This window comes from Ovis canadensis, chromosome 13 (genome assembly GCF_042477335.2).
Source record: "Ovis canadensis isolate MfBH-ARS-UI-01 breed Bighorn chromosome 13, ARS-UI_OviCan_v2, whole genome shotgun sequence".
In the NCBI taxonomy this organism is placed as follows: Eukaryota; Metazoa; Chordata; class Mammalia; order Artiodactyla; family Bovidae; genus Ovis; species Ovis canadensis.
In genome coordinates, this window is record NC_091257.1 from 88,340,029 (window position 1) to 88,364,587 (window position 24,559).

Here is a 24,559-nt window from a genome sequence, read left to right on the forward strand (position 1 = left end):
ACAGAATCTCCCCCGTTCTTTGTAATGGCTGTATAGCTCCCCCTCCATTGATATCATAATTTAACTCTTTTTCTTAGTAGCAGACACTTAAGTTGTTTCCTCTTTTATTTTTTTACCTTTACACAGCATGTTTTACTGGACATTTTTTTTTAAAACTTATGTGAACCTATTTATAGTATAAATTTTTAGATGTTTGAGTGAGCCAAAGGATGTGCACAGTTAATAAGTTGATAGATATTGTTAACTTGTATTCGTAAAAAAATTGCTTCAGCCCTAGGGGATGTCTGGCTCTAATTTTTGTTTTTCTTCTGGTTCCTTAGAATTTCCACATTGATTAGTCAACAGTGGAAAATCTGAAGAGATGCGAGGAGGAAAAAGAAACTAAACCAGGTGGGCCGTCACATTGTTCATACCCCTCTGCTGCAGCGTCACGAGTGTTTGCTTGAATACTTTTACTTCCGTTTGAAGAAGGAAAAGAAATCGGTTCCAAACGAAATCAGAGAGGACTCGGCGTCCCATGACGGAGAGCCAGGATGGCCCTTTTCAGAAGTTATATAAAATCACGCTGCAGTTTCAGTCATGATTCCATTTACACCGTTTTTCTGATGCTATAGAGAGTCAGAAAGACAGTTTACCTCTGGTGGCCAACAGCAGAATGGGTTTCTTCAACCATCTACTTAAGCAGATGAAACCATACACAGGAGTTATTAGCAAACCTGGGTGCGATGCCACCGTCCCCGTCCACCAATTGTTTGTTGTAAAAGTATTTTCATAAAGACAAGGGCACATGATGGGAATTTTAATACTGTGGTGCAGAAGCAAAAGCAGGTAAAACCCAGCCCAAAGAAACAAGTACAGCCCAGTGATCTGATGAGGAGAGATGGTACAGGTCCCTTCCAGTTGGAAGAAGAATGCAGTTCATAGATCCTAGAACGGTCTGCCTGGAAGTATGGCTGCCTTGGGTCAGTGTTCATATCTTTATGGTATCTAAACATTTTTTAACAGTCTCTGATCTGTGGTCCACCCAGCTCCCTTGCCCCCAACTTATCTACCCCTTTCCAGCTCCATCTTCTTACATTTGGGCAGAATCTCTGGTTTCTATGTCACTGTCCAAGTCCTAGTATTCCTGGGAGTTTGGGGGATTTCCAGCTCCTTCGATTTCCCTCTCATGGCCCGGCCTGCCTCTAGCACCGCTCCTAAGATTCCTCTTCTCTGTTGGCAGAGAAAGGATCTTATCTGGCAGGCAGCTGCCCTGAGTCTGAAACTCCCCAGCTGCTTATCAGCAAGACATTTGGGCCTTGCCCTATAGCAGCTTCCCAAGCCACCAGGCTTGTGTCCTGTTTTGACTCAGTGCTGCTGGGAAGCCCCTGGATGCAGATGTTTGCAGTGACTTGGATGCGGCAGTCAGCTCCCAGGACTGTTTATCTGGCCAGGGTCAGAGGGCCTTCTGTTCTAGTTGCTGTGGGAGCATTGGGGCCTAGCCACTGAACCTTGAGGATGCTGGGGTTATGTGAAGTTTGGAGCCAAGGTATTTAAACGGGCTTCTTCTGGGATTCAAGATTTTCCTGTAAACATGGGTACAGTTTTATATGTATACACACATACTCTCCTAGGCTAAATATCTATAGCTTTCTTCAGATTCTCAGATGTGTCTGTGACCTCTGAATGTTAAGAATCAGTGGTCTAGAGAGGGGCTTCCCTGGTGGCTCAGCGGTAAAGAATCCACCTGCTAATGCAGGAGACATGGGTTCAATCCCTGATTTAGGAAGATCCCCTGGAGAAGGAAGTGGCAATCCACTCCAGTATTCTTTCCTGGGAAATCCCATAGACAGGGGAACCTGGCGGGCTACAGTGCCTGGGGCTGCAAAGAGTTGGATACTGAGCACACACATATGATCAAGAGAGAGCCCCAAGTGTGTTGGGGTCCTGGGTCTCCTCAGGCACCAGTCTTCCGAGTGCCAGGATATCTTGGGTGACCTCATCTAGGTTTTTCTGTTTAAGGGTGAACTGGGACAAACTAGCTAATATTGCTGGCGCTTAGAGCCATCTGATGGCATGTCCCAAAGTCTAACCACGAAATTGCACCCCCCAGCCCCTGTTTCATCTCACTGAGCACACTTTGGGGGTTTTCTGGTTTCTGAGGCTATGGCTCAGAGGGGCTTTACAGCAGCTACACTGACAGAAGCAAAAACAGTGCTCTTTCTGTACGCTCAGTTGTGTCCAGCTCTTTGAGGCCCCATGGACTGTAGCCCACCAGGCTCTTCTGTCCATGGGATTTTCCAGGCAAGAATACTGGAGTGGGTTGCCATTTCCTCCTCTAGGGGAACTTCCCAACCCAGGGATCGGACCCAAGTCTCCTGCATCTCCTTCCTAAGCCACCAGGCTTGTGTCCTGTTCTGCCTCAGTGCCCCTGGGAAGCCCCCTAGATGCAGATGAATCTGCAGGCAGGTTCTTTACCACTGAGGCACCTGGGAAGCCAGCCCAGTGGGAACAGTGTTGATGGACAGCTGAATTTCAGTCTGGCTTCCCACCACCAGGCGCAGCATCCAGTGCTTCGTATACCTTATCTTATTTGATCATCACAACTTCCCATGGAGGTTGAAGCTCTTATTTTACGTGTGGGAAGCCGAAGCATAGAAAGATCTTGTAATTCACCAGAGGTCACACAGTCAGTAAGTGATACATGACCCAAGTACATGAACTTAACCACCAAGCTTTATGGTGAAAGTAAATTCACTGTTTTTAGAAAAAAATAATGTGCTGTGTAAGGTAGATCAGACAGCTCTGTATCGTATAATACTGAGAAGATCGCCATGTTATACAAGATACTAAGAACTGTGCACATGGCACTGATCTTAAATCATTAAGAAAAGGTTAGTGGGTAATACACTAATGCATTAGTGCAGTGCCTGAGAAGAGTCTCTCCATTTTAACTCAGATAAGGGTTTTTTGTGGGGTTTTTTTTTTTTTTGGTACAACTTTACTGAGATATAATTCGCATGCCACACAGTTCACCCATTTAAAATATGTAATTCATTGGCCTACAGTATATTTCAGAGTTGTGTATCTGTCACCATGATTATTTTAGAACCTTTTCATTCCCCCCAAAAGAAACCCCACATCCTGAACTCATCACCTTCCCAAGCCCCCCAGCCTCCCCAGTCCCAGGCAACCACCAGTCCTCCTTCTGTCTCCACAGAAGGTTCTGATGCTTAAAAGAGTAACAGTGTGGGAATCTTGGTGATCTGGAGTGAGTCATTCCCTGAGGAATAATTAGACAAATGAAATTTGACTCTAATGTATTTTGTAAATGGTTTTATTAGCTAAGAAGCTACGAGCCTGTCTTTGATATGCCCCAGTTTAGGATTGACAAGAGACAAGTTTCTGTCTGAGTAATTCCCACTTCTCAGCATCACCTGTCAAGTGGGCCCTTCTCAGCGGGCAGCTGTGAAACGATGGTTTCTTAAGGCCACGTTTCTCCCGTGACGTCAGAACCAGCGGCGGTTCAGCCATGGGATCCTTTTCCTGTCACCGGAGTCCCCGGCTCGCCTCCTCTCTCTGCCTGGCTCTAGCTGTCGAAGTGAAGGGGCCCTCAGCTTGTTGCCCGTCACTCTGAGATTCAGGGCAGGAGCTTGTCAGGCACTCGGAGGTTGGGTGCCACCACACGCTCTCTTGGACTCTCTCAGGTTGGCAGATCCACTGTGTGTCTCTCCTGCCTCGCTTGTTCTTTTTGAAAGCATTGCCTGGGTGCCGTGCAGCGGGCACTGTGGTAGGCGCTCAGTCCCTCTGCACACTCCTCATCCCGGTTAGTACAGCACGTGGCCTTTCTGGGCCCAGGTGGGCAGAGTCATTTGCGCTGAGACAAGCCAGAGGGGCAGGGAGTTTGGTCACAGAACAGTTCTCTGTTAAGGATGAGACAGATGTCGTGTCCTCCACATCGAGACAGAGCCGTCCCCAGAATGCACCATCTTAGAGAATGCTCTCGGAATCTGGGTTGAGGAAATCCAGGTTCAAGGCCTGATTCAGTCCGTAACTGGTTGGAGGCCCTTAGGGGACTCATGTGGCTTCTCCGAGCCATGGGCTATCCATTGTGAGGGTTCAGTAACACAGGGCCTCCCCAAATAGCCTCAGTCCCAGTGCTGGGAAGAGTGCATTCTCCATAGGTGTTGAAGGAGCGTCCTGTGATTCTCCGAGCTGGAGCAGAGCCCTGGCAGGTCAGGTGAGCAGGTGGGAGAAGGTCTCAAGGAAGACCAAGGGGAACCTCCTTTTCTTCTCCCAGTCAGTCCCTCCTGCCATTTCAGCCCCTTTCAGCTCACCTGTCCTCAACTCTGGCGAGCTCTGCTTCCCTGAGCCAAAGGGAGACACCACCTTTGAGGCCTTGGGCCTAGGAGCCAGACACCTGGGTGTGGGGGGCGGGGTGGGTTCCAGTACATCCTTGCTATGCGTAAAAGGGACCTAATTGTACAGGGCTACTGAGAAGCACTTCTTAACCATATCCAACACATAGCACATATACCCCCTAAATAGTAGCCATTTCTATTATTCCCTTTGTTATTTGTTTGGTCAGGGACCAGGGCTCGGGCAGTTGTTTTCATCACTGGCTTGAGAGTGCACGTGTTCATTGCTTATTTTGTTTGTTCATTTGCGCGTTCATATGGATGCATTTATTGAGCATCTTCCGTGCGTCACACACTCTGCGACGTAGTGGGGATACAGTGACCAGAAGGGGTGCCTGTCCCCCTGGAGCCAGTGGGGAAGGCAGATATGGGACAGGTGGGCCAGCACCTGTGTGGTGGCAAAGCAGGAATCCCTTTTCTTCTGCTGGGTTAGGGAAGGGGCCACTGGGCCCTGGGGGCTGGCCGTGCCCTGAAGACCCCATGCCTGGAGGTATGGGGTGGAGGAATGGGGTACTGAACCAGGAGACTGAAATCTTGTGTGGACTCTGGGCCAAACGCACAGAACCTGTTGTTGTTGAGTCACTAAGTTGTGTCCGACTCTTTGCAACCCCATGGACTGCAGCATGCCAGGCTTCCCTGTCTGGAGCGTGCTCAAACTCACGTGCATTGGGTCGGTGAGGCCGTCCAGCCATCTCATCCTCTGTGGCCCTCTTCTCCTGCCCCCAATCCCTCCCAGCGTCAGGCTCTTTTCCTGTGTCTCTGCTCAGGTCGGGCGGCCCCTGGCTTGGAGACTTGTGACTCTGCCCGGTTCCCTCGTTGCATCGATCCTCTCCTGTACTGTGTTGTGTGGATTCTGAGCTCTGCTTCTCTCCAGAGGCAGGAGGAATGGAAGGAGAACCTTGTCTCTCCTTTAGCTGAAGACTGGAGGCCCCCCGCCACCCCAGCTGGCCCTGCTTTTGGGTCAGTAGTGTCTGTGCCTGTGAGGGATGTGTGATGAGACACCCTCAGGCCTAACTCCCCGTCCACTCGGGGTTGGGGGGAGCTCTGGGAGGAGACTCTGAGAACTGGCATGGAAGGGAGCATTAAGGCATTCATCTGGGAATGGCCCTGAAAGGGGGAAGTCAAAATCAGAACAAAACTCCAGGTCAGCCCTTATCCTCCAAGGCCCTGGAAGGCCCCGGCCACCCTCAGCCTTCTCTCTCCCCCACTCACTGTGCACCAGCCCTGTGGCCTCCTTGTCCTCTTGCTGGACTCCAGGCAGGCCCTGCCTCTTGCACGCTGTTCCCTCTGCCTGGCACACTTACCTGGCTATCCCCCCCAAGTCCCTGCACCCATGTCCCTCTCCCAGAGGGCCTCCCTCTCTACTCTGAGAGACCCCTGGCCCCTCGCCCTCCTCTAGCTTTCTCCGAGGCACTGTTACCCCTGATGGTTATTCTGTTTGCTTGTTAGTATGAGTCACTCCAGCAGATTGTGATCTTCATGAGGGCAGAGAGTCTGTGCTATTCCTTGCTGAATCCCCAGTGCCCAGTGAGCAATAAATAGGGGAGGGGGTCATATCTTTAAAGTTAGTGACTGTGTGTAAGTGGCTGGTTCCTGAGCCCGCTCTGCCTTGTACATCTTATTGTTACAGCTCCTAGCACCCAAGCTTTTCAAAGATTCTTAAAGTTTTAAAAGATTCCTATACAGAATCGGTCCCTAAAGTCTCTCCTCTCTCATCATGTATGTGGGCCATGACACCTTCCATCAGGAACAGAGGCTGATATGGGCAGTGGTCATTGACTACAAAACACTCACCCATCCCCGTCTGGGGCACTGTCAGAATCCCCCGGGGAGGCAGGAGGGATAGTTTGAAGCTGTGGTTCACCAGTGATTTGGGATTTCTGGTATGTGCGCCCCTGTCCCTCCTCCCTGGTTAAGAATTACAGGTGTTTGAGTCAACCTCCCTAACTACACCTTGACTGTCCCTCCAGAGCCCCTGGTGTCTCTCTGCTTTTGTATCTGTGGCACCTAGTCCCAAGCCTGGTACACGCTGAGTGATCAGTAATATTTCATTACATGAATAGGTGAAGGAATCCATATTATAGAGATAATATCTTGCTTCTTTTCATTCTCCACCATGGCTTTGGGGCATGTTTTCTGTAGACTTTTAGAGGTACTGTAGAGGGACCCCAAGCTGGAAGTCACATTAGAACTCACCCTGTTTATCCACTGCCACATAACACTCCACTGCCAACATTCAGTGGTTTAAAATGACAGCAGTGCCGTGTTACCTTTCATGCTTTTTCCTGTGGGTCAGGAATTTGGGGACCGCCCAGCTGGACAGTTCTGGCTTGAATCTCCCATGCAGTTGCAGGTAGTGGCTGGTGTCGGGGCCTCGAGGAGTCAGCTTGGGGCCGCCTGCTGTATCTCCCTCCATGGCCAACCCAGGACCTTTCCATGTGACTGGTTTGGGCATCCCCAAAACGTGGCAGCCTCAGATTTCCTACACACAGCTCAGAGCTCCCAAGACAAGTGTCCCAAGAGGGAGCCAGATGGCAGCTGTGACACTTTTTCTAACCCCATCTTGGAAGTCACATGTCATCACTTGTATTTTGTTAGTTAGAGGCAAGTCACGACAGCCAGCTCATTCACAAGGATACAAATTATACTCCACCTCTTGACAAGAAAAATGTCAAAGAACTTGCAGATATGTTTCAGAAACACCACAGGGATACCCAGCTTACCCCTTCCTCCTACACTTGAGACCCCCGAGGTTGGAGAGACAAGAACCTTGCCCAGAGGCACCCAGCCTGGCCTCGGCAGAGCTGGAGCTCAGTCCAGCCTGCTGGGAAGTGATCTCACTTCACCTTCCGGTCCTCCTTCCACGTTCCAGCTGGGATTGCTGGCCTCTGGGAACTTTGCGTTTTAGCGGAGCCCTCACCAAGTATAGATAACATGCAAACCACAGGAGAGCCAGGGAGACTCAGTCTCCAAGCAGTAATATTGTTGGGCTATATTCTGCTTCTTTCCCAAGGCTCCACAGAAGCACAGACTCCCATGGTTTGAAGAGCTTGTATCACCATCCCAAACGCCCAACCCAGCCCTCCATGAAGTGCTAACACTGCCTAGCCACAGGGGGAGACACAGTGGCAGAGTGGGCGAGGGTTTTTTAAATGTCTACCCCCAATACTTGTTTCACCAAAGTTATATGACAAAAATTAGAATTTGTTGTGGCAGAGTTCAGAGAATCAACCCAACGTCACCGGATAGATTCTCAAGATCTTACATTTACAGTCAAACATCCTCAACAGAATTTTGCTTAAGCCTGGGTAAAGTGCATCTGGGTATATGCTTTCGCCAGCATTGCAAAATGCTTTCCTAGGACTTCATTGCTTTCTTTTCCTTCCTTCAGAAATGCCTTGTTATGAGGTGGGGGATAGAGGAGAAAAAAGGGGAAAAAGGGGAGTGGACAGTTTTCAGTGACTCCTTCCTGCCTGCCAGGCCTGGTGCTAACTGATTGCTGTGCTTCCTGTACCAATAGTACAGGCTCCCTCCTCCTCCACACTCAGTGGATGATATGACCTTGGGCAAGTACTTAGCCTCTCAGTACCTCAGCTTCCTCCTGCGTAGGACAGAAGTAGTAATGCTTCCTACTCCAGAGAGTTGCTGTAAGATGAAGTGAGATGCCTGTAAGATGCTTAGCAGTATGGCAGGCAGTTAGGACTCCATAATTGCTGGCTCTGATTATTCCCTACGAGCTCCTTTCCAGGCAGTTGGCACACCTCCATTTTACAGAAGAGGATTCTGTGGCCACTGAGGTGTGCAGCTCTAGGGACAGCAGCTGAGCGACCCCAGGCCCTCGCTGTGTCACCGTATCATGCAGGATTCCAGGTGTTCAGCCCACATGCAGTTGGGTGAGCACGGGATCTCATGACCTGCAGGGCCCTGTGTCGGGGTCCCAGGGCAGGAGCGCCTAAAAAGGCAGGGTTAGAAATCCATTTAAGAGGCTCTATAAAAAGAAAAGTGACAGAGAACGTTCCAGACAGAGCACACAGTCTCATGAAGGCCCTGAAGTCCAGAAGAGCTAGTATGAGGAATTAAAGACCCAAATGGGCCGAGAAGAAGGTGGAAATGAGACAAAAGCTCACAGAAGAAGGCGGGCCCAGGTCAGTGCGGGATGTCAGGGGCTGGTGTCAAGAGCTTGGACTTGGCCAGATGTGAAATGCTAGAGCATCCAAGGCCGAAGGAAACAGGGGAACCACAGGACCCAGTGTCTGAGGCACGAACCTTGCCCTGGCCCTCGTGGAGAGCACAGACCTTAGGTCGGGGGCAAGTGGGGAGCAGGGAGGTGGTGAGGCGATGCCGCAGCTAGGGGCACAAGTGAGCAGTGATGGAGACCGGGAGCTGGAGGGGAGAGGGGGCCCGTTCAGGCTCAGTTCTGCAAGTAGAAGCTTGGGGACCTGGTGGCAGACCAGACCGAGAGTGAAGACGGAGAATACTCCGTTCCCCTGGGATGACCCCAGGGTTCCAACTTGAGCAGCCTCGGCATCTGGTTCCGTCACTGACCTGGGGGCTGCTGGGGGGAGCAGGCTTGTGACTGGACACGTGAAGTCGGAAATGCTGGTGAGACGTTCAAGGGGAGGGCGGAGTAGGCGGCTAGACTGCCCATTCTAGAGCTCTGAAGAGAGGCCTGGGGAGCCATCCACGCAGACTGTAAGGGCAAGGGTGAAAGCCCCCAGGGGGCACATGGAGAAGAGGGCCTGGGCCTGGGGGCCTCTCACACGAAGGTCCCTGACAGAGGAGGCACCTGCATGGACGAGGTTAAGAAGTGGCCTGTCAGGCTGGAGGGAGGCCCAGAGAGTGTGGGGTCTGCAGGCCCCCAGCAGGAGAGTGGTCTGAGGAGAAGGGCATCCGTGGAGACCTCGTGTGACTCAGCACCGCCCCGCTTCCCTCCCAAAGCAGTCTCTCCACCGCCTGCCCTCCCTGCCGCGTGGTTCTGGCCCCCTGGGGGTGGAGGCCAAGGCCCTGCCCAGCTGCCTCCAAAGGATGCCTCTTTGTGGGCATCAGGTGCCGCCCTGGTAGGAGCCGGTCCTCTCTGGAGACTCCGCCCTGGGTGTGTCCCTCAGGACTAGGTAGAGCTTGGGGCGCGTTCCCAGAACTGCTGCTCTGCCCTTTCCCAGGTTCTGCGAGTGCTCCCAGTCTGGGGCCCGGGCCTTTTTATCTTCCCCGCCTCAGTGCCTCTCTGGGTCTGGCCTCCCATCACAGAGAAAAGCCGCTTCCTCTGAATTTGAGGAATGCCAGCTCGGCAGGCCCTGGTATTTCCATCAGGTTTCCACAGCCCTTGCTTTCCCTCAGAGGAGCCTTAGAAAGCATGTTCCCCACCCCTGAGGAGGCCTGTCCCAGGGGACCAAGTCCCACTGTCTGCTCCGTGTCCATTGCAGAAGGCTCTGCTTTCTTATTTGTACTGTCTCTGCAAATACTTAATTTTTTAAAAAGAAAAAAAACAGGAAATGACCTTTCTGGTATATTTGGAAAACAGTTTGGCGCTGTCATGGAATCTGCCTGAGCTATGAGGACTAATAGCTTTAGACTTGGAACAGACTGTGTAGCTCTTGGCAAAAGCTGGGGCCTCTTCAGTTTACAGAGCTGGGGGAGAACACCAACCAAAGGGAGAAGACAGCTTCCCGTGGGGAAACCAGACGGCGCCCAGGGCAAGCACCTGTGAGAGCGCTGCCTCTGACCCTGGGCCGCCAAGGGTCTGGGAAGCTGAGCCCAAAGCCTCTTCCCTTTCAGGGCCAAACGCTTCACCCCGAGGAAGGCCCCCAAACCTCCTGAAGATGGGGAGGAGCAGAGAGCATCAGGCTTGAGCACCACTCAGGGCTCAAGCTGAGATAGAAGACGGTAGATCGCTTATTCCCAGATTGGCTGTTGACTCTACCTAGATCACCCTCTGTCTGACTTTCCTGGGGACCTCAGCGCAGGATCACATCCTTAAGGAGGCCTTCCCTGACCATACAGTGTTGAACTGAACCACCCCGACACAGAGAAACCTGTTCTCTTCCTCCACAACACTTACCACAGTCCCTGATGATAGAGTCGTTTGTTTGTTAATGGCCCTCTCTCTTTTATTAATTGAGGTATAGTTGAGTTAGGGTTTCAGGTGTAGAGCAGAGCGATTCAGCCTCATATATGTATATCTCTATCTTCAGTCTCATATATATACACACATATGCATTCTTTTTCAGATTCTTTCCCATTATAGGATATTACAGGATATTGAATATAGTTCCTTGTCTGATATAGTAGATCCTTGTTGGTTATCTATTATATGTAGAGTATAGTATGTACCTGTTAATTCCAAATTCCAAACTTATTCCTCCCTCCCTTTTTCCCCTTGGAAACCATAAGTCTGTTTTCTATGTCTGTGAGTGTCTATGGGTCTACTTCTGCCTTATAAATAAGTTTATTTGTATCATTAGGTTCCACATATAAGTGATATCATATTTGTCTTTCTCTGCCTGACTTACTTCACTTAGTGTGATAATCTCTAGGTTCATCCATGTTGCTGCAGATGGCATTATTTTGTTCTTTTTTATGGCTGAGAAATATTCCATTATATATATATATGTATATGTAAACACCACAACTTCATCTGTTGATGGACATTTAGGTTGCTTCCATGTCTTGGCTATTGTAAATAGTGCTGCTATGAACTTTAGGGTGCATGTGTCTTCAAATTAGAAGTTTCTCCAGGTACATGCCCAGGAGTCATATGGCAACTCCATAGTGTTCTCCAAGCTGTATCAATTTGCATTCACAGTAACAGAGGAGGGGGGTTCCCTTTTCTCCACACCCTCTCCGTTATTTATTATTTGTAGGCTTTTTGATGATGGCCATTCTGATCCATGTGAGGTGACATCTCATTGTAGTTTTGATTTCCGGTGCCTTTTTCTGTTATCACATAGTAAATATCTGTTTGGCTCCAATGCATACCCCATACCTGGCATAGTGCCTGGCATATAAAAAGTACTCAGTAAACACTGAATGAATGAGTGAATGAAATTTCAGGACTCGAAGACATGTAGGGATCATGTTTCAACCTGATGAGGGGAAAGGAAGCTGGGAGAGAGGGAAGGTCCCTGGGTGGGGAGAAGGGTGGTCACCTGCTGTAAGGAGACTGAGCCAGACCTCTGGCCCCTGTTATAAGGCAAAGCTGCATAGTCTCTGCTCTGCCCTGGAATCTAGACCGTCTTCTATTATTCACTCACTTATGAAATATTCACTGAGCTTCACCTCTGTGCTAGGCCTATCAGATGCGGCAGTCCACATGTCAGCCAGGGCGCCGCTTTTGTGGAACTTAATTCACTCAGCACCATAAAGCACACAAGCAGGAAGTGGGAGGTTTGGCCTTCTGTGCATCGCTAAACAGAGTAAAACAAAGAAGCTGACAGAAAGTGTCAATAGGACAGTGTTACTGATAAGTCACCCAGTGAAAATGGACCGTAGTAATGACTTATTGTGAGCCTCTTCCCTTGCACACATCTTACCGGACTCTGTTTGAGCACACTGTCCCATTGACTTCACAACAGCCCCCTAAGCAGAAGGTTTTTACTGTTATCTCCATGTGGCTGAGGAGGAAACTGGGATCCTGAGAAATGAAGGCAGTTGTCCAAGGTCTCTGAGCTCATACGCAGGGACGTGGTCCGCACGCCGGCACTGGATGCCTCCTGGCAACCACATGCCCCCGAGAGATGGGTCATATCGCTGGGGACTCCAACCCCCAGGGGTGCAGCAAGGCATGGGAGAAAGACCTCTGGACTAGGAGGTCAGACGGCTAGATCCAGAACTTTGGGCAAGTCACTTTCCCTTTCTGAACCTTACTTTCCCCAGGTATTAATGAGAGGTTTGTCTCCATGAGCTCAGGGAGTCTTTTCAGTTTGATGATTCCACAAAATGTTTTGAGATAATTGGGAAAAATTAAGGTAGATTCCCTACCTCATAGCTCATAGCAAATAAATTCAAGCTCAATCAAAAATTTAAATATGAAAAATAAAGCCAGGAAAGTACAAGAAATAAGCAAGAGAGAATTCTTCCCCAGTCTCGGAGTGGGGAAGACATTTCTAAGTATGATCCAGAACCCGAAAACCATACAGTAAAATATGGATCAGTTTGACTACTTGAAGAGAAAAAAAATGTGTGTGCACAGAGAAATAAAATCAGAGAACAAAACCCCCAAAATACGTGTAATGCTTCTTAATGTGAAAGACTGATTATCTCAATATGTAAAGAACTCCCATGAATCAGTGGGAATGCTACCATCTAATGGAAAAATGGGCAAAAGGATTTGAGTACAGTTCACAGAAAAGGAAATACACGTGGAAAGATGCTATGTTTTACCCCCAGGAGCAGTGCAGGCTGCTACAGCCAGGGACTGTTCTCATCTGTCCACTTGCTGGCTTACTAGCTCAAGGGTATGAGAAAAGTGGAGGTTTCTTGGTGTTTCCATCAGGTCACTCAGAGTTCCTGGCGTGGATGCTGTCGTCAACAGAGTCTGAGAACGACCGTTTGCTGATGCAGCTTCCAACTCTGAGGATGGTTGCTCATATTTCCCCATTTGCTGTTGACTTTTAAGAGCAGAGAGTGAAGGGAAAATATATAAATGTTGCAGAAAAATGAAAATAGTGTGTTCCCTAGACCCATCGCTGCGGGGGTGGGGGCGGGGAGGCAGCCGGAGCACACTGGTGGCTGTTGGTGTTTTCCAGGATCGGCCTTTGAGTTTGGCACACTTCCCTTTCCGAGCCAGGAAGGTCAGCCTCCTGCGCTGGGCAGCTTGTAAGGTCAGCCGGGCAAGCGCAGGAGCCAAAGCCACAGAGTGCCAGTTCGAGAAGGATACTAGCCTTTCCGATGGAGCCTGTAACTCCATCCATCCCACAGTGTCAGATGCTGGAGACCCTGGACTGGAACGTCAGCACAGCCATCTGTGGCCGACAGAGGCCTTTCCCACTGGTTCCCACAGGCAGGGAAAGAGGGCTGGAGAGGAGACAGAGCAATGGACAGACTCAGATTTAATCTAACAAGTGTTTCCTGAGCACCTGCTGTTTGCCAGGCCCTGGGCAAGCTGAGGACCAAGCAGCCAGAGCGTATGGTTTAGCTGCCGGGGTTAGGCCTTTCGGCCTGGCCAGGTGAAAACCCAGACAGAAATAGCGGTTCTCGTGGAGACCATGTCCTAGGTGGAGGAAAAGCCCTGAGGAGCCGGGGCTTAGGAGCTGGTGGGGCCTGCCCAGGGTCTCCCTTCCTCTGGCAGGTATGGGTCCTGCCACCTGAAACAGACCTTCCCAGGTAGTGGTGGTAGATAAACTCACCTCACAGACCTCAGAGGCTGCTGTGGAAATTTTGTTAAGCAAGGTGCTGCTGCTGCTGCTGCTAAGTCACTTCAGTCGTGTCCAACTGTGCGACCCCATAGACGGCAGCCCACGAGGCTCTGCAAGTCCGTAGGATTCCCCAGGCAAGAACACTGGAGTGGGTTGCCATTTCCTTCTCCAGTGCATGACAATGAAAAGTGAAAGTGAAGTCACTCAGTCGTGTCTGACTCTTAGCGACCCCATGGACTGCAGCCTACCAGGCTCCTCCGTCCATGGGATTTGTCAGGCAAGAGTACTGGAGTGGGGTGCCATTGCCTTCTCCAGGAAACATAATGACTTGATTACTGTTGCTTTTACTATTATGGTTAGAGCTATCATTATAAATTTTATTCTGTGTTATTACTGTTATTACCACAGGCCAGTCCCCAGTTCTGAAGCTTTGAGCAGTTTCCCCGGAGGGAGGGTGTAGGAGTGAACCTTCCTTGACCTATGGAAGAACCATCTCTGGCAGATTCAGAGCCTGGGGTGTGTTGGTTGGTTTTTTTGTTTGTTTGTTTGTTTTTGGTCGAGAAGCAACCAGCAACACAACTAGGGCAACTTCTTTCTTTCAAGGCAGCTTAGACAAATTGTCTTGGTGCGCCCCCTGCTGGAGCTGCGGGGATTGCCTTGGAATTCTGGCCCAGCCTTAATTCTGTTTTATAGACCTGATACATGGAGGCCCAGAGGGGGGCAGTCTTGCACAAGGTCTGGCGACAGAACAGATCACGTGTCCTTTTCTTTACTCTTCCTACTACAGGACGCCTCCCTGTCTCCTCATTCATTCTCCAAGTGTCTCTTCTCAGCCTGGGGTTGTGGGGAGATGCGGGTCGAGCCCCCGATACTGGCCAGTCCCTCTTTTCTCTCTCACACACACACCACTTACTGAGCCCCACCCTGGGCGCTTTCCGGGAGCTTCCTGCCAGTGTCTTTCTGAAAGCATTGCACAATAACCTGGGCTTGCTTATACAAACTCCTACCGTTATAAAAATTTAGTCTTAGGCGTGAAAGTTCCTCTTCGTCACAAAGTACAACATTCGGCAAGGTGTTTTTCTTATATCTGCTGTGTTCTCCACAGAAACTGGGTTATCTTTTTTTTTTTTTAATTGAAGTATGGTGGATGTACAATATTTTGTTAACTATTTCTATATAGCAAAGTGATTGAGTTATACACACACACACGTACATTGTGTTTTATATTCTTTTCCATTACGGTTAATCACGGGATACTGAATATAGTTCTCCGTGCTATACAGTGGGACCTGGTTTATCCATTCTGTGTATGAAAGCTTGGATCTGCCAGCTGCAGCCTTGCACTCTGTCCCGCCCCCAGCCCCCTCCCCTTGGCAACCACCACTCAGTTCCCTCTGTTTCTGCTTCTGCTTTGAAGGTGGGTTCGTTTCTGTCATAGTTTAGATTCTCCATGTAAGTGCTGTCATACGTAGTGTTTGCCCTCTGACTCCCTTCACTTGGTAGGACCGCCTCTGGTTGCTTCCATGCTGCTATTCCATTCATTTCCATGGGTGAGCGCTCTCCCGTGTGTGCGTACCACTCCTTCATCCGTTCACCTGTCTGTGGACATTCAGGTTGTCTCCAGCGTCTTGACTATCGTGAGCAGGGCTGCTATGAACATAGGAGTTTGTGCGTCTTTTTGAATTAGAGTTTTGTCTGGACACATGCCCAGGATCGGGATTGCTAAATCCTGTTTGTTAGTTTTCTGAAGAACCTCCATACTCTTTTCCACAGTGGCTGAACCCAGTTACATTCCCACCAAGTGTAGCAGGGTTCCCTTTTCTCTGCACCCTCTGTGAAGTGATACCTCGTAGTTTTGACTTGGTTTCTCTAATAATTAGTGATTTTGAGCATCTTTTCATGTGTCTGTTGGCCCTCTGCATGTCTTCTTTGGGGAAATGTCAGTTTAGGTCTTCTGCCCATTTTTTGACTGGGCTGTTTTTCTTTTGATGTTGTTGAGTTGTACGAGCTGAAACTGAGTTTTCTTTAAGGTGTTGTTTTGCGATCTGCATTTTTCTTTTTTTTAATATTTTTTTTTGAAGTGGACCATTTTTAAAGTCTTTGTTGAATTTGTTATAATAGTTTCTGTTGTATGTTTTGGCTTTTTGGCTGTGAGGCATGTGGGAGTCTTAGCTCCTGGACCAGGGATCTAACCCACACCCCTTGCTTCAGAAGCTGAGTCTTAACTCCTGGACCACCAGGAATGTCCTTGAATTTTTCAGCTAATAGTTTATCTCTGACACTTTGCCATCAGTACATGTCCGCCTGGTGTAGGTTGTTTTTTGAATACGCTATAATCCATGCAATGCCTAGCCTTTTCAGGGACATTTGGGAGCTTCCCTGTCACTGACCGTGTGCAGGAAGCATCCTCAAACTATGAAGAGCGTTGGCATTTGACATCATGTGTCTGGAACTGGGATTTGCTGGGCCCATCTCAACTAGAGTACTGTGAACTCCGGTGGTCACGCCAGTGTCTTAGACCCCCCCATCCCCCCACCCCCCACGTCCTAACTCAGAATCCGCCCAGTGGCCAGAACCCCTGTGGTGACTGGGTGATCTGACTGCCTTCAGAAAATCATCGGTGCTCAAAGGAAGATACTTATATTCCCTTAGCAGATTAACCTTTTAAAAAAATATAGAATATCAGTATCCATTCTTGACAAGGGTGCAGATAAATGGACAGTCTTACAGGCTGCTGGTGGGAATATAAATAGGAACAGAACTGAACTTACAAGTTTTATTTACTCATCTTTTTCGGTTATGATAAATACCATTATGTCATTCAGGAAGGCAAATGTGTCACAATATTGTGTCTTACATTAGTTCACCCTTCCCTTTAGCTTAGCAATTCTACTTCTAGAAATGTATCTAAAGAAACAGCTAGACATAGGCCGAAATATTTACATAAAGAACTAGTGCTGCCTATAGTTGTTGTTGTTTAGTCGCTAAATCATTTCTGACTCTTTGCAGCTACATGGACTGGAGCCCTCCAGGCTCCTCTGTCCATGGGATTCTCCAGGCAAGAATACTGGAGTGGGTTGCCATGCCCTTCTCCAGGATCCCCAACCCAGGGATCAAACCTGGGTCTCCTGTTGCAGGCAGATGCTTTACTGTCTGAGTTACCAAGGAAGTGTTCGTGTCTAGGGAACTCTTCAAATATATTATGATACACCCAAGCACATGTACAAAAATCATCTACAGAGAACCTTCCTGGCATGCTTTCAGTTCACTTCAGTTCAGTTGCTCGGTCGTGTCTGACTCTTTGTGACCTGATGAATCGCAGCACGCCAGGCCTCCCTGTCCATCACCAACTCCCAGAGTTCACCCAAACTCGTGTCCATCGAGTCGGTGATGCCATCCAGGCATCTCATCCTCTGTCATCCCCTTCTCCTGACCCCAATCCCTCCCAGCATCAGGGTCTTTTCCAATGAGTCAGCTCTTCAAATCAGGTGGCCAAAGTATTGGAGTTTCAGCGTCAGCATCAGTCCTTCCAGTAAACACCCAGGACTGGTCTCCTTTAGGATGGACTGGTTGGATCTCCTTGCAGTCCAAGGGACTCTCAAGAGTCTTCTCCAGCACCGCAGTTCAAAAGCATCAATTCTTCAGCGCTCAGCTTCCTTCACAGTCCAACTCTCACATCCATACGTGACTACTGGAAAAACCATAGCCTTGACCAGACGGGCCTTTGTTGGCAAAGTAATATCTCTGCTTTTTAATATGCTATCTAGGTTGGTCATAACTGTCCTTCCAAGGAGTAAGTGTCTTTTAATTTCATGGTTGCAGTTGCCATCTGCAGTGATTTTGGAGCCCCCAAAAATAAAGTCTGACCCTGTTTCCACTGTTTCCCCATCTATTTCCCATGAAGTGATGGGACCAGACGCCATGATCTTTGTTTTCTGAATGTTGAGCTTTAAGCCAACTTTTTCACTCTCCTCTTTCACTTTCCTCAAGAAGCTTTTTAGTTCCTCTTCACTTTCTGCCATAAGGATGGTGTCATCTGTATATCTGAGGTTATTGATATTTCTCCCAGCAGTCTTGATTCCAGCTAGTGCTTCTTCCAGCCCAGTGTTTCTCATGATGTACTCTTTATAGAAGTTAAATAAGCAGGGTGACAATATACAGCCTTGACGTACTCCTTTTCCTATTTGAAACCAGTCTGTTGTTCCATGTCCAGTTCTAACTGTTGCTTCCTGCATATAGGTTTCTCAAGAGGCAGGTCAGGTGGTCTGGTATTCCCATCTCTTTCAGAATTTTCCACAATTTATTGTGATCCACACAGTCAAAGGCTTTAGCATAGTCAATAAAGCAGAAATAGATGATTTTCTGGAACTCTCTTGCTTTTTTGATGATCCAGCGGATGTTGGCGATTTGATCTCTGGTTCCTCTGCCTTTTCTAAAACCAGCTTAAACATCTGGAAGTTCACGGTTCACATATTGCTGAAGCCTGGCTTGGAGAATTTTGAGCGTTACTTTACTAGCATGTGTGATGAGTGCAATTGTGCGGTAGTTTGAGCATTCTTTGGCATTGCCTTTCTTTGGGATTGGAATGAAAACTGACCTTTTCCAGTCCTGTGGCCACTGCTGAGTTTTCCAAATTTGCTGCATATTGAGTGCAGCACTTTCACAGCATCATCTTTCAGGGTTTGAAATAGCTCAACTGGAATTCCATCATCTCCACTAGCTTTGTTCATAGTGATGCTTTCTAAGGCCCACTTGACTTCACATTCCAGGGTGTCTGGCTAGGTGAGTGATCACACCATTGTGATTATCTGGGTCATGGAGCACTTTTCTTCACATTCCAGGATGTCTGGCTCTAGGTGAGTGACCACACCATCGTGATTATCTGGGTCGTGAAACTCTTTTTTGTATGGCATTTTTTAGAGAGTTTCAAACACTAAGCTATAAAAGACAGGATACTATAGTATGATCTCCAGATCTTTTTTTGTATGCATATGGTTCTTTGTATATGTGGCTTTCCTCTCTCTCAGCTGTAAAATCAACCACCAGGGCTATTGACCACCATCTCTGTAACCGTCTCTGTAACAACAGGGCTTCCCTGAAGGCTCAGATGGTAAAGAATCCTCCTGGAATGTAGGAGACCCAGGTTTGGTTCCTGGGTTGGGAAGATCGCCGGAGAAGGGAATGATTACCCACTCCAGTATTCTTACCTGGAGAATCCCATGGACAGAGGAGCCTGGTGGGCTCTAGTCCATGGGGTCACAAAGAGTCAGACATGACTGAGCCACTACCTCTTCACTTTGATTGTAGTAATAAAGCCTAGTTACCTGTCTTTCTTCCCGCCCACCCGCCGTCTCACAAACCATCCTCTGTCCACCTGCATTATTCATGTCAGAAACATCAGCGGCACACCAAGTCCTGGTGATCCATCCTCCAGACCACATCTAGAATTTGTCTGACCATCACCACCTCCTTCCTTCACCCACCATCTTTCTCATACCCTAACTGGCCCCCTTTCGGGCCTGCTCACTCCAGTGGCCAGAGTCATCTTTGAAAATGCTGATCTGATTGTCCTGCGGGAGCAGCTGCAGATGTGAACAGGCCCCTGCCCAGCTCAGTGCTGTTCTGGGTGTCTCAGTCCCACTCCCCCTGACCCCCAGGGGATGGCCCTTGCATTTCTAACACCCACCATGCCTTCCCTCCACAGAGCCTTTGCATGTGCTCTTCCCTGCAATCCTAGACTCCTCGTCTACCTATTCCTCCTAAAATCTCAGCTAAAATATCACTTCCTGACCCCCAGCCTCGGTCAGGCCCTGGTTGTTCCTCTGGCATCCTGCTTTCTCCCTGCAAACCCCAAGCACCGAGGCTATTACTTAGGTGTTAGTAACTAATTACCTTAAATGACCCAATAGACTGTAAGCTCCCTGAGGGCAGGGACTGGGGCTGACTTGTTCATTGCTGCATCTGTGGCCCTTGGCTAGTGCCTGGTACACGGTATTGATAAATGTGTAGAGGGTTATCATGAATTTTAGAGAAAAAAAAAAAGATGTCCTTTAAAATGATGATGGTAGCTTTGAGGGTATAAAATCATGCATGACTTAATTTGTTCTTTGTAGTTTCCTGTGCTTTCTGTTTTGTCATCCATGAGCAAGGCAGCAGTTGTTATTTTGTCGGAGCCCGTCAGTGCCGGGTCTTCTCTGCAGGGTAAATCTGGGCTCACCTCTGCCCTCCTGCCCTTGCCCCCACAGGCCTGAAGAGCGATGCGACAGGCATGATGGAGGTTGAGTCCTCCTACTCGGATTTCATCTCCTGTGACCGGACGGGCCGCCGGAATGCGGTCCCCGACATCCAGGGAGACTCCGAGGCCATGAGCGTGCGGAAGCTGGCTGGTGACATGGGCGAGCTGGCCCTCGAGGGCGCAGGTCAGAACCCACGACACTCTTGGGTTCGAGCACCCCGGGTGGGAGACCCTCTTCTGGGCTCCAGGGCTGGCCTCTTAAGTCCTAGGTTGCTCCCTCTTTCTCAGAGGAGAAACTGCCTTTAAATCGGGCCCCAGGCCCAGGGTCAGTGGCGGAGGACAGCCAGTCCCTAGGCGGGAGGGTGCCAGCATCTCAGGCCATGAGGACCCTCTGGCCAGGCATCCCAGTGCTTCCCTTGCCCCCCAGCCTTCCTGCCCATCCATGGGACCCGTCGGTTCCCCTCCGTGATCCCTCCTGGTTCCTCTGCTTCTCGTCGGTTCCCCTCCGTGATCCCTCCTGGTTCCTCTGCTTCTCTCTGTCCCCACGGGCACCACTGGGCTCAGGCCGCTCCCAGCAGCACAGCAGCCTCTGCCCCGGCCTCCCTAGCCCGCCCTCACCACAGCCTTCCTCCCGGACAGCTGCCAGCAGGATTCACCTAAAGCCCCCGTCCCGCCTTGCTTCTGCCAGTTCACCCCCCGCCCCCTTCATCTCCCCATTTCCTCTGCTAGAACGTCCTCCACCCAGTCCTGGCTGCTCCAGGAGCCACACCGTCCTATCCATCCATGGTCAGCCCTCCCTCGTCCTGCGGCCCGATCTCCTCCCCAGGCTCCGGAGCCTCCCCGGGTCTGAACCTGCTCTCCTCCAGCCTCCGGGCCCATCTTTCTCCCCTGTGCCTCTAATCCAGCTGAGGAAGGGACTTCCGTTTCTTGAAAATCCCCAGTGGGCCTCCGTGCACTCTCCCTGTCTGGTCCTTCCTGGCCATCCCCTTGCCGGGCTGGTTGTTCCTCTTTGTTCTATAGCCCAGACTGCTCTGCTCAGAAGTCTCCTCTGAGTTCATTGCCCTCCCCGACGGGGGAGGTGCCTCCTCTGGCCGCCTCCACGATCCCACAGAGCCCAGGGACCCTCTGGGATCTGCGTCCTGACCGCTTGGGGCCTGGCAGTGTTTGGTGCATATCAGAGGTACCTGGTTGATGGCTGTTCACTGACCAGCACATCCAGCTGCCACGCCGGGCCTGCGGCCAGGGGGCTGGCTGCCAGGCGTCTGCGTCTGCCTGCTGAACTGTTTTCTGTCTCCCTCGATCTCAGTGTAGCGGCTCATCCACCCACCCAGGTCCTCTACTGCCTGCTCCCACCCGCATCCGATTTGAAATCCATGAGGTTATCTGGGTGTCTTGGCGTCTGCCCAGGTGACAGACCTTTAAGAAGGGGACCCGAGGAAGGAGTAGTGCTGGCTGCAAGTCAGTGAAGCCCTCCTGGCAGAGCGCAGGCTACAGTGACTGGCCAAGGAACCTTCTAGTAGGCCCTGCAACGAGCAGCTTCCCCTGCAGGTCTACACGGAGTGCTCAGTCCTGCGGACTTACTAGGGGAGGGGGTTACAGAGGATACAGATGCTGATGGCCCTGGAGCATCTGTTTGGTTAAATCTCCTGGGAGACTGATGCCCAGTCCGGGTAAGTGAGGAGGAACCAAGGCCTTCGCCTGTCCTTGAAGGCCTGGCCTCCAGGCTTCCCCAGGTCATACGTGCGTTAACAGTTCTCAAGCCCTTTGTGTACAAACCTTTGTCTGCTCCCATATTTCCTTCTGTGGGAAGCACAAGTATTTCCTTACTTGGCCAAATAATAAGACATAAACAACCAAGCAGGACCTGAAGGAATACAAACGCACCGCCTTGCAGTATGTGACTGGGAAATTTTCCAAATCATACTCTGAAACTGGTCCCGAGGGAGTCTGTCACAGGGGGGGCTTGAGGACCTTCTCTCTGGCCTAGAAGGGAGCTGGGACCTGCAGAGGGGAAGCCTTACCCCTGGCCGAGCTGTCCCCGGGGGCCTGGCAACCACAAAGGGCCGGAGGTGTCGTCATCCTCACTTCCTGGACCAGGAATTAGAGGCTCAGAGAGGTTAACTATGTTGCTCAAGGCCCCACAGCAAGGACATGGCTGAACAGCAGGTCCTGGGAAGCTGACTAGAATGTTCTGCTCTCCAGGGCAGGAGGCTCAGGACCCAGTAGCGTCACATGCTGGGAAACCTGCCCCAAGTGCCGGCTGCTTTGTCAAGCTTCTGGCAGGCCAGGAGGACCCTATGGGACCAAGTCTTTGCTTCAGGCACCGCCCCAGGATAGGCGGGGGGCGGAGGGGCCGGTGTCCAAGTTCCTTCCACATCCCCGCCCTACCACTCACCCCAGTCCCCAGCCAGCTGCCGGGGCAGAATGAGGTGGCGGCAGTGATGGGCCTTTACAGACCCTAGAGAGAGATGCTTTAGGGACGGGCTTCAGTCAGGGGAAAGGACACTGCTCCCTCCACCGCTTGGCTCTCAGGCAACTCAGTTCCCCTCTCTGAGCCTCAGTTTTCTCCTCTGAACCTTGGTTTGCTCACTCAAATCATATCATGACCCTCATCATGCCTCCAGGCTGCTGTGTGACTGGATGGAAAGTACTTGTTAGCCTGCAGCCTGGGGATCCTGGTACATGGTAGTTTCTCCATCCCACAAAGGTCTCAGCCAAAGGATACAAGACAGGGGCCAGGGGCCAGAGAGGGAGGTGGGGGTCATCTAGGGAGAACACAGCACAATGAAACAGCCTTGGGCTCCACCCTGGACCCTCTGCAGGCCACCCCTGGTACTCCCCTGAGTTGGCATCATTTTTTTTTTTTTCTTTTAATGTTTATTTGGCTGAGCTGGGTCTTAGTTGCAGCAGGCAGGATCTTCGATGTTTGTTTTGGCATACAAACTCTTAGTTGCTGCTTGTAGGCTCTGGTTCCCTGACCAGGGATTGAACCTGGGCCCCCTGCATGGGGAGCATGGAGTCTTAACCACGGGGCCACCGGGGAAGTCCTGAGCCGGCATCATCTGATGCCCTTTTCCCTGTTTTGTAAGAACTACCATTTGCTGAACACCCGTCATGTGCTGGGACCTCACATGCCCTCTCTCTCTGGAGAAACCACACAAATATCCTGACCCTCAACAGCTCTTCACCCGATGTTGTAGCATCCATCCATGATCCTGGCCCTTCATTGATTTTAATTATTCCCTGGTGGCTTAGTTGGTAAAGAATCCACCTGCAATGCCCGAGACCCAAGTTCAATCTCTGGGTTAGGAAGATCTCCCGGAGAGGGATATGGCAACCCACTCCAGTATTCTTGCCTGGGAAATCCCATGGACAGAGGAGCCTGGCGGGCTATAGTCCCTGGAGTCACAAGAGTCAGACTTGACTTACTGGCTAAACTACCACCACCGCATACTGGTAACAGCAGATGCATTTGCTTTGTAAAAAGGATGCAGACCCGGGTAGAGTTCCTTTTGGCCGCCACCGCCCCTAGTCCAGCTCCTGTCCTGCTCCCCAGCCTTATCCACACAATTCCCACTGTGGCCAGGCCCCTCCTTCTACACTTCACATTTGTGACTACGCCCCTCTCCCTCTCCTCTGCAGAAGGACAGGCGGAGGTGGGCACTTCAGACAAGGAAGCCAGCAGCCAGCCCGAGAGCAGTGATGGCACCACCTCATCTTGAACGTGACCTTGCCCGAGGAGGCTGGAAGGGAGACGTGCCATGGACCTGGAGCCCTGGCAATGACCCAGCAGCCTCTCCTCTGAGCGGTGTGTTCCAGGCAAGCAGGGCCAGACTGAAAGGCAGGCTCAGGGGCTCCCACGGCCCCCACCCTGGGAAGGCCCTCTGCCCGTACCCCCCAGGCTCCACGCACCCCCCCACCTCCCCCCTGCACCCGGGTACACTTGCAAGACACTGTAACCGCAGGATGTAATTTATTCAGGGGGCGCTGGGACTCAGAGGCTGGATCCTGGCCCCAGGGGTAAGTGGCCTGGGCGGGGACCACATCCCAGTTCAGCCCGCTGTCTCCAGCCTTTCCAGCCTTCTGAGTCAGGACACCTTCTTACCCCGTTTTTTAAAAAGCACTTTTAAACTTTTTAGAAACTTTCAACCTTTTCTCAGCAGAGAAGGGAGGGAGCTGACAATTTACTTTTTTTTTCTGGAAGCCATTGTAAGCTAAACTCTTGGACCATCTATGCAGCTCTGAGGTTCCCTCCTGGAGCTTCACAGATCCATTTTCAGGGAAGGGATTTTTGTGCTCAAAACCGTCTTGTTTAACTCTCTGCCCTTTCTACCAAGATAGTGACACCTAGGACCCAGGAAATAAATGCTGACGATTTGTGTGACTGGTTTACGATGACTGTTTCTCCTTTAAGCAGCGAAAAGCTGGGGCCGGGCCTTGTCTCCCCAAGGCCACGACTACCTGAGACCCACTGCTGCCCCAGGCTCCCACGTACCTGTGAAGCAGCGGAGAAGATGCTGGGGCTCCAGAGAGCCACCACTCCTCGGCCCAGTATCTAATGAGTCCTCTTCCATCTC

At 50.5% G+C, this 24,559-nt stretch overlaps 1 protein-coding gene across 10 annotated transcripts in view; it reads left to right on the plus strand.

The window, feature by feature from the left end:
* PKIG (cAMP-dependent protein kinase inhibitor gamma) overlaps positions 1–24,366 on the plus strand; it is a 98,130-nt gene extending 73,764 nt beyond the window's left edge. For 8 of the 10 annotated variants that reach the window (XM_069548622.1, XM_069548615.1, XM_069548617.1 and 5 more), the window contains 3 exons: positions 321–390; positions 19,993–20,166; positions 23,625–24,366. In XM_069548622.1, the coding sequence (XP_069404723.1) occupies positions 20,016–20,166; positions 23,625–23,704 (231 nt within the window). In that variant the 5' untranslated portion in view covers positions 321–390; positions 19,993–20,015 and the 3' untranslated portion in view covers positions 23,705–24,366. Of the gene's footprint in view, positions 1–320; positions 391–19,992; positions 20,167–23,624 lie in introns of those variants that run through there. The other 2 variants (XR_011248271.1, XM_069548624.1) reach the window with 2 other exon arrangements.
* Positions 24,367–24,559: the final 193 nt, after the last annotated feature.